At 41.5% G+C, this 14,467-nt stretch overlaps 1 protein-coding gene across 2 annotated transcripts in view; it reads left to right on the top strand.

Moving 5' to 3' along the window:
- Window positions 1–13,756, top strand: part of MGAM (maltase-glucoamylase) — a 138,198-nt gene extending 124,442 nt beyond the window's left edge. For both annotated transcript variants that reach the window (XM_060021020.1, XM_060021019.1), the window contains exons 41-48: window positions 626–774; window positions 1,376–1,460; window positions 2,353–2,409; window positions 7,090–7,214; window positions 8,340–8,428; window positions 9,747–9,796; window positions 10,391–10,561; window positions 12,279–13,756. In XM_060021020.1, the coding sequence (XP_059877003.1) occupies window positions 626–774; window positions 1,376–1,460; window positions 2,353–2,409; window positions 7,090–7,214; window positions 8,340–8,428; window positions 9,747–9,796; window positions 10,391–10,561; window positions 12,279–12,353 (801 nt within the window). In that variant the 3' untranslated portion in view covers window positions 12,354–13,756. The remainder of the gene's footprint in view (window positions 1–625; window positions 775–1,375; window positions 1,461–2,352; window positions 2,410–7,089; window positions 7,215–8,339; window positions 8,429–9,746; window positions 9,797–10,390; window positions 10,562–12,278) is intronic.
- The last annotated feature ends 711 nt before the right edge of the window (window positions 13,757–14,467 follow it).

Genomic DNA, 14,467 nt, shown 5'->3' on the forward strand with positions numbered 1-14,467 from the left:
ATAAAACTCCTAGAAGAAAACATAGGGAAAAATCTACATGACATTGTTCTTGGCAATTTTTTTTTTGATATGACACCAAAAGCACAAAGAACAGAAGCAAAATTTAAAAAGTGGGACTACATCACACTAAAAAGCTTCTGCATGGAATCAACAAAATGAAAAGACAACCCACAGATTGGGAGAAAATACTTGCAAACTATGTATCTGATAAAGGGTTAATGTCTAAAATATATAAGGCACTCATACAACTCAATAGCAAAAAAAAAAAAAAATCTGATTTAAAAATGGGCAGAGGAACTGAATAGACATTTTTCCAAAGAAGATATACAAATAGCCAACAAGTACATGAAAAAAATCCTCATGTTTCAATGAATCAGTATTCTTTCAGTTTGGGCACTGTACCAAATATATACCCCATCCCCCATTTCTTATGGGGAATTTTTTCAGCTGTCCTGGGAAAGCTTCAGTGACCTCTTTTGGTCTATTAAAAATATTCTTTGAGTCTCATCTATAGTCATCGTTGGTTTAGCTTTGTTTGATCTTCATTTGGAATAAATGTTCAGTTATCTCCTTACGTCCCCCAGGTCCCCTAAGTTGAGCCCTGAACACTTTTTTTTCTCCTTAGAGGCAAGACCCCGTGTCCTGGGATTCTACCTTTGTGAATATCTCCAGAAGTGTCCTGCAGACCAGATACACCCTGTTGCCATATCTGTACACCCTGATGCACAGGGCCAACACGGAGGGCAGCACTGTCGTGCGGCCTCTTCTCCATGAGTGAGTGTATAGCGAGGATGCCAAAGACTAAGTGATAATTTTATTCTATATGGTGGCAGTTGAAGAAAACAATTCTTCCAAATTAAAGGCATGACTGCCTTTGCCAAAAGCTCTCTAGGCACAGACCGTACGTTATGACTCCTTTTAGCATGGTGTCAGTCACACCTTAGATCTTTGGTAAAAGACTACTGATTTTTTTTGAAAAATTTCAAAATGATATACAGTACAATACAGAATAATTTCTTTCTAATTTGGGCCTGTAAAGACCTACGTATCCTTTATAGTAGCTCAGGTCACGAATCCAGGGGGATATCTGAGGAATGGAGACCATTCTTGTGTTAAAATGTGCTGTGGTTAAGAAACGTGTGGAGACATTGATAGGTGAGAACGTGTCTAAATCCAGCCATTTCTGGGGTTTGAAGAACATGACATGTAGAAAGTAAGCATGTGTCTAATTAAGGTTGACCTAGGGGAAGAATAAAGGATGGCATAGGATGCGGCTGGATTTCCAACTTGGGTCTGAACTTGAGGAGTTTCTTCAAGGCCTCCATCTGGAGTCCTGTAGGGGTCCTAACTGTGGTACCTTGGTTTCCCTCTCCAGGTTTGTGTCAGACCAGGTGACCTGGGATGTAGACAGTCAGTTCCTTCTGGGCCCAGCCTTCCTGGTCAGCCCTGTCCTGGAGCCTGTGAGTATGGAGGCCTCTGACGAATAGAGGATCCCAGCTATGAGGCCGGTGACTAGTCGAAGAGAAGAGGCCTCATCTGATGGGGTCCTGAGATGTGGTTTCTTATTCTACCTCTGTCTCTTCCTCTCCCTCTGAGCTGAAGTTCATTACTTAGGTGTTCTGGTCCTCAGCTCCCTCATCTTTAAAATCAGTATAACGAATTCTGATTCATTGGATAATCAAGAAGGAAAAAACCCTTTGATATATTTGAAGATATAATCATTTCTTCTTTAACTGAAAGAAGGAGTATGAGTCAGGTGGGGACAGTACTATAAGGAAATCCTTGCTATCCTCTATCACCATTAAAACAAAACTTTTCAGAAGGATTGTTTGTAGCAATGTGTATACTTTTGTTGCTGGCTAGCTCTTCCCTTCCTCCAAAAGAGGTCCTCAGGCAGCCCTTTCTTTACTTCATTTATCAATGATTAGGCTTCTGATTAAAGTAACAGTTAACCGGATCTTCTCCAAAACTTACTGCACTAATCATAATTTCTGAAGTATTGGTGCGGTAAACCTACAAATTTTTTTTCTGCTCTAGACCCAGCCTCAGTTTGTCTCTTTAGAGAGGGTATGGGATAAGTCTATAAGTAAATGATGATGTTTTTTCCCCCCTTAAGTCCCGGATCCCAAAGGGTTTTACAGAAGCCACCATTTTTGGTTAGGCAGATCTCCCCAGTTTGAGAAGGGATCAGAGAAGGGAGCCTTTCCCAACACTGGTGACCTCTAGAGAGAAGAGGCCTGTGGGTCCAAGGCCACTACGTTGTTTTGACCCCTTTACTATGCAAATGGTTACTCTGCCCTAGAGAGCTGAGCCTACTGCTCATGCCTTGTTTTTTTTGTTGTTTAATTTTAGAACGCCAGAAATGTCACTGCATATTTCCCTAGAGCCCGCTGGTATGATTACTACACGGTAAGTTTTTCTGATTGTTTCTATACAACCTGGGGAAATGATAGCATGCACAGGCTTTAGAAGCTGACAGACCTCAGGTCAAATTCTGGCTCCGTAACCCACTTGTTGTGTGTCTTGGACATGTCACTTTTAACCTTGTAGCCTCATTTTTCTCACCTCCACGTGGGGAAAGACCGCTTCCCTCACAGAATTGTTCTGAAATGTGTGAAAGCATCTGCTGTAGTGCCTGGCTTTTTGTGGGTGTTCTTTATGTGTTAGTTTTTATCTTTCCTCATACCACCACTATTCACAGTGGTGTAAAATGGCAGACACTGGTAAATGCTTGAAGTTGTGCTGGAAGCTATGGTTTTTGTTTATATTCTCCCGCTAGACTGGAAGTTCATAAGTATTAGGAGCCTTTTCCCCTCTGTCTTTTTACATAATACCTTCTTTTATAGCATAGATGCCCAAAGAGGAGTTGTTAAATGTACTTTCCTAAGGTAAGCAAGGCCCTAGGCAGTATGTAAAATGTACACAGAGGTATAAGGCCTGACTTTTGTGAGCTGGTGTGATGCAAATGCATTTAGAAATGGGGAAGGAACACAGCCTTCTCTGTCATATGACTTTTCTGGGCTAGTCTGAACCCCAGAGACTAAGTTGGGAAAACAGTCTTTCACAGAAGCTTCAAGCAGTGTTCTTTCTTTTTTTTTTTTTTCAATTTTTATTGGAGTACAGTTGATTTATAATGTTGTGTTAGTTTCAGGTGTACGGCAAAGTGAGTCAGTTATACATATACATATATCCACTCTTTTTTAGATTCTTTTCCCATATAGGCCATTACAGAGTATTGAGTAGAGTTCCCTGTGCTATACAGTAGGTCCTTATTAGTTTTCTATTGTATATATAGTAGTGTATTTATGTCAATTCCAATCTTCCAATTTATCGCTCCTCTCCCTTACCCCCTGATAACCAAAAGTTTATTTTCTACATCTGTAACTCTATTTCTGTTTTGTAGATCAGTTAATTTGTAGCCTTTTTTTAGACTCCACATATAAGCGATATCATATATTTGTCTTTCTCTGTCTGACTTACTTCACTCAGTATGACAATCTCTAGGTCCATCCATGTTGCTGCAAATGGCATTATTTTGTTCTTTTTTATGATGGAGTAACATTCCACTGTATATATGTACCACATCTTCTTTATCCATTCCTCCGTTGATGGATATTTAGGTTGCTTCTGTGTCCTGGCTATTGTGAATAGTGCTGCAGTGAACATTGGGGTTCATGTATCCTTCCGAATTATGGTTTTCTTTTGTGTATGCCTAGGAGTGGGATTCCTGGTCATATGGTAGTTCTATTTTTAGTTTTTTAAGAAACCCCCATACTGTTTTCCATAGTGGCTGTACCAATTACTAGAGAAATGCAAATCAAAACTACAATGAGGTATCACCTCACACCAGTCAGAATGGCCATCATCAAAAAATCTACAAACAATAAATGCTGGAGAGGATGTGGAGAAAAGGGAACCCTCCTACACTGTTGGTGGGAATGTAAATTGGTACAAGCAGTGTTCTTTTGCAGGGACACAGACAAGTCAGAGTTTGATTTGTTTTTAATAAGTTTATTAATTTAATTCATTTTTGACTACATTGGGTCTTCATTGCTGCGCACAGGCTTTCTCTAGTTGCGGCGAGCGGGAGCTACTCTTCGTTGCGGTGTGTGGGCTTCGTATTGCGGTGGCTTCTCTTGTTGTGGAGCACGGGCTCTAGGCACACGGGCTTCAGTAGTTGTGGCACGCAGGCTCAGTAGTTGTGGCTCGAGGGCTCTAGAGCACAGGCTCAGTAGTTGTGGCTCACAGGTTTAGTTGCTCCATGGCATGTGGGATCTTCCCAGGCCAGGGATTGAACCTGTGTCCCCTGCATTGGCAGGTGGATTCTTTTTTTTTTTTTTTTTTCCAGTACGTGGGCCTCCCACTGTTGTGGCCTCTCCCGTTGTGGAGCACAGGCTCCGGATGCGCAGGCTCAGCGGCCATAGCTCACGGGCCCAGCTGCTCCGCGGCATGTGGGATCTTCCCGGACCAGGGCACGAACCCGCGTCCCCTGCACCCGCAGGTGGACTCTCAACCACTGCGCCACCTGGGAAGCCCGGCAGGTGGATTCTTAACCACTGGAGCACCAGGGAAATCCAGAGTTTGATTCTTGAGGAACAATCGTAGGTAGTGTCCTCCTCTCCTGACTTTTCTGAGCAGAGCAAAGCAGCAAACTAGAAATACAGCAAAAGGATAACAGCAGGAGGACAAGAGGCAGAGCGTGCTCTGGGCCCTTTCAGCCAAGCCATTTGTAGTGGGACTGGGTGAAAACCCTGCAAGGACAATGGAAATTTTGTTCCTTTTCTTCTCTGTCTTATGGAGCCCTGAGTCCTCCCTGACACGCCCTTTTTTCCTGAGCTGGATCTGTCCTCTGGTTGGCAGTAGGTTAAGACTGCGCTGTGCTTCCCAGCGAGGGCTTTCTGGGATGGAGCAGCCAACTTCCTTTAAGTGAGTGAAGCCTTTGTCCTGAGTTTGCATGTTGACTGGCTTAGTCACTAACAGGCAGTCACTCTGAGTACACTGAGGCTCCTGGGTGCGGGGCCAGGGCCAGGGTGAAGCAAGTAAGGTGCCTAGGGCACACGGTTTAAGGAGGCGCTCCTTTTTAAGGCGGCCCCTGTGTTTGCAGGACGCTGAGAGTAAGTGCCTTCTTAAATGGTGCATCCTAGGCACCTGACACATCTCACTCTAGTCCCAACCTTGCCCAGGTGCAAACCACCATACTGAGCTCTGGGTGTGGTATATACTGGAGAAGTTTCCCTATGGAGTTCACCATCTAATCTGGAGCTAATATTTGCATGTTATAAACACTAATACATATGTACATAATTATACAAGAAAGTGAAGTGTGAGGGCTCTCAAAGAAGAGAAAAGTTTCCTGGAATTGCTGGTTTTATACATGGCTTTTAAATAGAAAATAGCTTTGATTGAGTCTTTCAACTTTTTTTGTTTCTTTTTGAGACAAAACAAAACATAGGAAGCCAAATGTTGATGGAACAAGCCATTTAGAAAAATATAAAATTTTGATGTTTAATTAGAATCAAGTAGTTTTGAGTAGTTTCATCAGAGGCTATCTGGCCCACAAAGTGTAAAATATATCCTATCTGACCCTTTAAAGGTGAAATTTGTTAATCCCTATTCTAGAGGATACACAAAGTGTATGAGACCTATTTCACCATCTGGTCATGTGAAAAGGAACAAGTTAAGGAACCTACTGTATAACACAGGGAACTCTGCTTAATACTCTGTAATAACCTAAATGGGAAAAGAATTTGGAAAAGGAATAGATACATGTATTTGTATAACTGAATCTCTTTGCTGTATACCTGAAACTAACAAAACATTATTAATTAACTATACTCCAATATAAAATAAAAATTAAAAAATCATTCGAGGGCTTCCCTGGTGGCACAGTGGTTGAGAGTCCACCTGCCGATGCAAGGGACACGGGTTTGTGCCCCGGTCTGGGAAGATCCCACATGCCGCGGAGCGGCTGGGCCCATGAGCCATGACCGCTGAGCCTGCGTGTCCGGAGCCTGTGCTCCGCAACGGGAGAGGCCACAACAGTGAGAGGCCTGTGAACCAAAAAAAAAAAAAAAAACCTTCGATATAAGGAACACTGTGGAATATTAAAATATAGTGTAGAAATTTAGAGGAAGAAGAAATGCAAGTATACTGGTTAAAGGATGGAAGATATCAGAGGAATATGGACTGGAAAGGTACCCTGAAAGACAGATGGGGTGCCAAAAAATTAACAAAGTAAAAATCCCTCCACTGGTAAAAATTCAAATATTGGAAAAGGGAAAACGGAAAGTAAAATTCACTATTCTCCCAGTCCTTGGTCCCTCTTCTAAAGCTAACCCCCATTAACAACCTGTTATATATCTTTGCTGATAAAAATTTGTCCATCTAGTGGATGGACACCGGTCAACATCTAGAAAGCACAGAACAGTGCCCACAGCACAGGGTTATCTGGCCCAGAACGTCCACAGTGCTGAATTCGAGAAGCCTTGCTCTAGGCTGAGAACGTGAGGGAGGACGGTTTCTTAGGAATCGAGGTTTATGGCCTGGGGTGAGAGATGCTTCTCCCTGTCACAGGCAAGATCAAGATGTGAAACATAAAGGAAGATGTAATGAGTTAAAGATAAGGATTTGTGAAGTAAGGCAGTTCACTTTAATTATTTCTGTCAAGTAGGAGTCAAAGGTGTTAATGAGGGTGGAGTGAGGGGCAGTGGAGGGAGACGGAGGCGGAGATGGGACAAAACAAAGGGAACGTGTCTTTGGGGGAGTGAATCGGGAGCCGAACAGAAAGAAAGAAGGCTCGCTCAGCCTCCTCTAGCAGTACTTCCTACGCAGAAACAGGATATGGGGTAAGGGTAGGGTGAGAGGCAGCTGCAATCTCATGGGGTGTGTACAGCAGAAGCCCCCAAAGACAAGAGACCCTGACATGATGCCCTGGCAGCAGCTCTCGATCCCGTAGAGCAGCTGGGCGAGCGTGGAAAAGTGTGATAACAGGTCCTGAACAGGCAGCAGGTTCCGAGCATGGACAAGATGTCTGGTAAATGCATCATTCGGGCAGATGTGTTCTCTCCATCACCTTCTTCTGGCCCACAGGGTGTGGACATTCAAGCCCAGGGAGAGTGGAAGACCTTGCCAGCGCCTCTTGACCACATTAATCTCCATGTCCGTGGGGGCTACATCCTGCCCTGGCAAGAGCCTGCACAGAACACCCACTTAAGGTGAGGGAGGGCGTCACGTTTCTCCCTTCCACGCCAGGCAGCCCAGGTCCTGGTGAAGCCCACCAATCTGTAAACCGCACCCTCGGGCCCCAGAGCACTTTTACTAAACAGTTTTGCTTGCTTGCTTGCTTACTTGTTTGCATTTTAACCTTTTTTTGGATTCTCTACTCTGAACAATTCTTAATTAACAGCTATTTTAGATCTAAGTGGGTGTGCTATTAGGTCTCATTAGTGACATTTGAGGTAGAAGTCAAACAGGAGAGCAACCGTGGTTCATGCTAGTTTTAAAAGACTGGATCATAATTGACTCTTTGCTAAGAAAATTACTGCTGAAAAATTGTGTAAGCCATATGGCAACTGAGGCTGAGATCCCTTACATGCGAGATTTAAAAATTCTAGACCTAATATATAGCCTATGTATTCTAGACCTATATAATAATTGATAATAGCCAACAGCAGGTGAATGCTTGCTCTGTGCCTAGAACTGTACTAACATGGAGATTTCTATTTGGAGATTATCTATTTTTCCTAACAAAAGGAAAGATAAGCCCTATGGTGTAAGTACTGTTATCATCCCCATTTTTCAGATTAGCAAAGAGAGGCTTCAGGAGGCTAAGTGATTAACTCAGAGTCACACAGTTAGTAAGGAGTTGAGCAGGGACTAAAATACATGTATGTCTGATGTCAGACTAAAATTCTTGGAGCCCTACTCATTTTATTGCAAAAATTCTGTTGAAAACTGAAGAACTTAGGACATCTGTAAACAGAACTCACTGTACATGTGGACATTAGGTCATGAAAGAAGAAAGATTGAAGCACTAGGCTTTTCCTCACAGTGGAGAAAGGAAGGAAGCCAGTGAGTTTGCTTGTAGCTTTTTGTAGAGATTGTAGATCTCCTATGAGCTTATACAGCCTTAAAGGAAAATTCCCTTTGATTCATTCATTCATTCCTGACATGAAGTCGTAGAGCTTATGGAGACAGAACTAGAACTAGATCCCACGTCTCCGGAAGCCCAGTACCCAGTCTTTATATCATGAAGCACTTCCTTTATGTTTTTATGAAGAAGCTGGGTTTGTGGCTGTGGCTTTGTTTTTACCCAAAGTCTCTTTCCTCCGTCACTGCAGCCGTCAGAAATTCACAGGCTTCAAGGTTGCCTTGGATGATGAGGGGACTGCTGAAGGTTGGCTCTTCTGGGATGATGGGCAAAGCATTGGTGAGTAAGGGCCACCTCGGATTCATTCATGTCAATACCATTGGCTAGGTTCCTGGATACCTTATAGGGCTGCTATTTCCTTTTCTGTGTTAAGACAGTCGTGCACTTTTAAATATAGCCATTTGTTACTTTTAAATGTATAATACATGATCCTTGTGCCTCATGCGTATGAAGCTTAACTCTGAATCTCTCACCGTTATCCAGCTGTCCTAATCCACTGTGGAAAACAGCAGTATAGGAGCCGTAGGGGGAGTTGCTTTGTAGCCAGCTGAGCTATACTTCCATATCTGGTTTATGTTCAAGGGCACATTCGCTAATTACATGTCCCAGTAAGAGAGGCAATGCCTCTATCAGCTGTGCTATTTATTGGGGGGAATCTTCCATTAGGAGTTTACAGGAATTAGTAACCTCTCAGGAGGATGTCTCAAGCACCATTAGTAATTTCTAGGCCCAGTGATACCCAATGGAACTTTCTGCAGTGATGGAAATGTTCTATATCTGTGTTGTCCAATATGCTAGCAAGTAGGCATATGTGACTATTGAGCACTTGAAACATGACAAGTACATCTGAGCAACTGGAGTTTAAATTTTATTTCATTGTAATTAAGTTAAATTTAAATAGCTATGTTTGGCTAGTGGCTACTATCTCAGACAGCACAGCGCTAGAGGATAGCCAATGCCTTCTGACCGAGTGACCAGCAACTTAGAAAGAGGCAAGTGTATGGGGAAGAGTGAGAAAGCCACCGAGGTAGGGTGTGGGGCGGGAGTACCTGTAACAAAGCTCTGGCTAGTCCACCTTTAAGGATATTCTCCCTGGACCTGCGGCATAAATTAAGGATAAAGGACAAAGAAGTCTATTCTCTGGAGATGGCATTTAAAAAATTGCCTAAGACCTCTCAAGATAAACTGACCAATTACACACCAGCCTTGGTGTTTGTGATGTGGTGTGCATGCACGTGTGTGCAGATATGTGCGTCGCTAGCAGAAGGAGTCTGGAAATTCCGAGGTGACTACCAAGATGTTGGGAATCACAGACCACAAGAAAGAGAAGTGGACTAAGTGTGGTGTTAGAAAACTATACTATATGAGGCGACTCTCTTAGACAGAGGCGTCTGTATACACTCACTTCAAACATTTTGTGTCAACTGAGGTTGGAGCCAGAGTCTAAATCTCCCAAAACGGAACTCTGTAAAGAAGAAAAATAAGATAAAAAACCCAAACAAAAATCATCCCTACTTTCTCAACCAAGGTAACCTGGTAAGCAATTAGAATTCTAGAGCATGTTCCAGATCATGCTTACTTTGTCCTTTGTTTGCAGATACCTATGGGAAAGGACTCTACTACCTGGCCCGCTTTTCTGTCAGCCAGGTGAGTGTGACTGGGACTGTGAAGGGAGAAGATAGAGTTCTACTAGCTTACTAAGATGCTGGGAATCATGACATAAATCCACCTAGAATTCCTTCACTCTTCATCTTACTAATTTGTAACTTCCCCATCCTCTAGACTTCAGATAGAGATATAATATGCTCCCCGGAAGTCTTCTGTGATTAAGCCCATTCATATTTCATCAGTAGCTTATTCCAGTTCACCAAGCACAGACGGACAGGCTGTTTCGATGTTTCCTAGCCCTTGTTCCTATGTCACCTTGGAATGGTCAGCATATTTTGTGACTTCCCCACATGTGGAATATAAGGTTCCTGATAGCTGAGATTCTTTGTCTTCTCAGAGTTGGGATGATTCTAGAGACCCTGCCAGTGCTTAACCAATGCAGATTTGGATGGTAGTTGGCAATAGGAGACAGAATGCTAAAATCATGGTCTCACTATCCAAGGTCACAAGACGGGGGGGCTCTTAAGTTATCTCACTTCATGGTCTACATTTGTGCCTAAAAAGAGGTTGTGAAAAATTTGAACAAATTTTGCTATTTCCCCCCCTCTGGTTTCTTTTATCTCCAATTGACAGAATACAATGCACAGTCATGTAATTTTCAACAAATACATCAGCGATACAAACCCTTTGAAACTGGGCTACATTGAGATCTGGGGAGTGGGCAGTGTCTCCGTTTCCGGTGTCAGCATCTCTGTGAGCGGCATGGTTATAACACCCACCTTCTCCTACAACTCTACAACACAGGTTTGTGACCAGTGAAAAGTCCAAATGGTATTTCCCAACCCTGAGCTACCTAGGGCAGTTCCTTCCTGCTTCCCTTCCAGATGATACCCTCTCCTGCAAAGCCCTTCCCGAATCCCTCTGTGTTCCGTGTGTCAGAGAGGACAGCACGGAGATGAAGGGAAAATTCAGGGTTTATTATCATTTGGAACTGATGGTCTGGATCCTTACTTGTCATGTACGTCTTCTTGTCTGCAAACCTATGTAAAACTTTGTCTTTGCCTCAGAGATCTACTTCTCAAACAGCTTGAACTACCATATTTTATCAATTATAAGACACCGTCAGTTAAAATTCGCTCCTTTATTTCCCGTGCCACAAAGAAAGAAAAAGTCTTACAAAAGTATGATTCTATGCTTTCCTATCACTTAAAACTTCTATTTTAAAAATATGGAAAGCTTTACAAAATTTCTTTAACCAAAGATTTTTATCATTTTACTATGATACTGCAGAGGAAAATGTTGGGTGGAGATACATGGACATTGATAAATCTGCATCAAGGTAATTTAGGAGAGGGAAAATCTAACTGTGAAGATATATTAGAAATATCTTAACCGTTTTATATCATTTAAGTTTTTCTTTTATTATTTAAATTTCTAGGTAAATATTTTAAATTATTTTATTTGATTTATTATTATTTAGAAGAAAAATATGTGGCCCGAATTGGTTAAGATATTTCCTCTGAACTATCAAAGGTGTTGGTGATACATCATTTCATAAAAATTCTTTCCCTGCTGTCTATGCAATTTACTCCAAAGCCACTAAGATCCTTTATACAAGTTTTCATCGTAGCATATTTTTTTGATTTTACTGTCAGCCAAGATACATATTCCTTTCTAAAATGATTCTTAAGTGGTTTACAGTCCATCCATTCGTAACACCAGTAGAAGCAATGAAGTTCACACGTGTACAAACCGTTGTCAGGAGGGCTACTTGTTCACAGTAATTCCAAGCCTGTTGATTGTAAGACACATTCTGATTTCATGAATGTTAAATATGTGAAAAATCTGCACCTTGAATTTAATGCAGTGTTGTGGTTCCAGTACCTAGCCTCATGGTAAATGGGCTCTTCCCTTGTGTGCTTACTTCTTGCTTTTTTCAGAACTTTCTTTTTTCATAATCCTTCCTGATTACAAAGCCTGAAATGAAAGTTTTCCTTCACTTTGTATTTTTTACTTGTTTCCTCATTTTTGTGGTTTTCTTGTCAACCAACTTCCCCAACTCGACCAAGAGCTTATAAAGGATTTTGCCCAATTTTGTTGCTGACAAACAAGCTAACTACTGCACATGCGGTGAAACTTTATGGAAAGTATTTGCCTAGAAAAAAACACTGAAATATCAGACTCTTACTGGGCAATCATCAAGGCGCCATAAGGGAGGAGGAGAAGCAGGCAATAAAAGGAGGGCTCCGAGGACATTTTCTCCAATTTGCGCAGTTGTTTCTCTGCAGTGGTTGTGTATTTCATTATTTAGGGTCTTGTCGTCTTTTCCCTACGTACTGAATGATTTTTGTACTCTAAGGGATTAAGAAATACCCTTCTCACCTGAAAATCTGAGGGCAGTCTGGAAGCTAGGCAACGACTTGTGAAAGTGTGTATGGACCACTGGCTTGTATCTGATTTGCTTGACTGCAGAAAACTTCAATCACCAGATGCCCAATGCTTTTTCTTTGGTTCCCAACAGGTGTTAAACATTGATGTGACCAGCAGAAACCTCAGCTTACACAATTTCACTTCACTGACATGGAGAGCACTCTGAATTTTTAGAGCAAGATCCTAACTACGGATGGCTTTGATACTGCTTATACTTCATGCTCATAAAATTATTGTGTGTTGCCCGATCGTGCCCAGTACAGCTAAAATATTTTCTTGGTTTTGTTTTATGTTCTGTCTGTGTTTTAGCCCTGTGCTATAGGCAGTAGGGAGGTGTGGAAAACTGCGGGTTACCTTGATGTCTCTCTGTGATTAGTATGGTACTGATGGCTAAACATACATATACTGAAGACGCACTGGGTCCATGATGAAGCATGTGTGCGTGCATATGTGTGTGTACTTAGGGGATGGGCCCACTCTTGTTAAATATACAAGCTACAGCTTTCCAGGATAGTTCGGATCCTAGAGCTAACTAACTCCTCAAAACAGTATCCAGAAAGAACATCTGCCAGGTAGTTAGTTATAGGGAGATGGGATAATTTGCTGAGAGCATGATATAAGGGGAAGAAAAGGCAAATGTAGGGAAGGTAAGCAGGAGAGATGAGAGAGAACAGATGATGAGGATAAAAGTGACCATGACAAGTAAGAAGATAACATACAAGTATTAGGAATAGCAGCCTCATGGGAAGGAGAAGGGAAGAGCTAGCTCATTTGAAAACAAGAGGAGGGGCTAGGGGAAATCCTTAGCCTGTGGGAATAGGGCTGGGGTGAGATTTAAGCAGGCAAAGTTGAAGGAAGGCATCTGAATGTAAAAAATAACTTATTTTTGCTGTGGTGTGCTTTGAAATAGGTAAACCTTATTTCTCTACTCTGTGCCCGATGTGTATAACCACAGTTCACACAAATGCATGCAACTCACGTGCCAACTAAAAATAGGCAAGCAGATTTACAAAAGATTTGGAATTTTGTGGTAATTTGACCGTGGGTAATCTCACTTCGGCATTAAAACTTCTTTCTATTCAGCAAAAACCCTTCTGAATTGGTCTTGTTCCCTTCGGCATCAGAGTTCCTGCGGGCTAATCCACCAGGGAAATGATCAGGTTTATGGTTATTCACCCTTTGCCTTATGCCTCTGGCATGGGTTTTTCTTAGGTTTGTGGGAGGCTGTGCTTGTTGTTTTTCTAATCATCCTAGAAGTTACTATACTTGGTAACATAACTCTGGCAAAAACAGAATTTGCAGCACTGTTGGTTAAAACACTAGGTGGTTAGATTTTGGGATAAAGAAATTATATACTAATGTTCAACAGGGATATTTACTTTTAGTATTACTTGAAAATGAGTGTATTAGAGATGAATGTGTTTGCTTTCCTACGTCTTTTTCTGTCTTTCCCTTTTTTAATTGAAGTATAGTTGATTTACAATTGTGTGTTAGTTTCAGGTATACAGCGAAGTGATTCAGTTTTATATATATATGTGTACATATATAACTTTTTCAGATTACTTTCCATTATAGGTTATTATAAGATATTGAATATTGTTTCCTGCGTTATACAGTAAATCCTTGTTGATTATCTATTTTATATATAGTAGTGTGTATCTGTTAATCCCATACTCCTAATTTATACCCCCTCCCTTTCTCCTTCCTTCCTTCCTTCCTTCCTTTCTCTCTTTCTTTCTTATACCAGGAAGCCAGATTCTACTTGTTTACTCATGTGTCAGTGCCTCCATAAGGCTACATAAAAATAATATAGGTAAATTAGCTTAGTATTCTAATTATCAAAATAGGAGGCTTTTGGATGAGAGCTTGCACTAACTAGGCAACTAGTGAAACATGGAAAAACAACCACAGGAATCCTTTGATCAAAAAGATGGGAAACTTGTCAGCTATCCTTTGATAAACCCAGGAAGGCTACCAGTAGGAAAGAATTATTTACTTGATATATGAGAAATATTTTATGTTATCATCAAGGACATATTGCTAGAAGTTGGCTCTGGTTGCTACAAAATGCTCAAGGAGAAGATTTCTTACTAGAGAATCCTGATTGCCAAGTCTCTGAGTGAAGCATGAAAGACTTTACAACATTTGTAGCGTCAAGGGCCCTATTGACAGTCTAGTGGCATCTATGGAACCCCTCCTAAGAATGATGTTCTTAAATGCATAAAGTAAAATGCATACTATTGTAAAGGAATCCTATTATATTGAAATACAGTTATGCAA

The sequence above is a fragment of the Delphinus delphis genome, chromosome 9 (assembly GCF_949987515.2).
Source record: "Delphinus delphis chromosome 9, mDelDel1.2, whole genome shotgun sequence".
Lineage (NCBI taxonomy): Eukaryota > Metazoa > Chordata > Mammalia > Artiodactyla > Delphinidae > Delphinus > Delphinus delphis.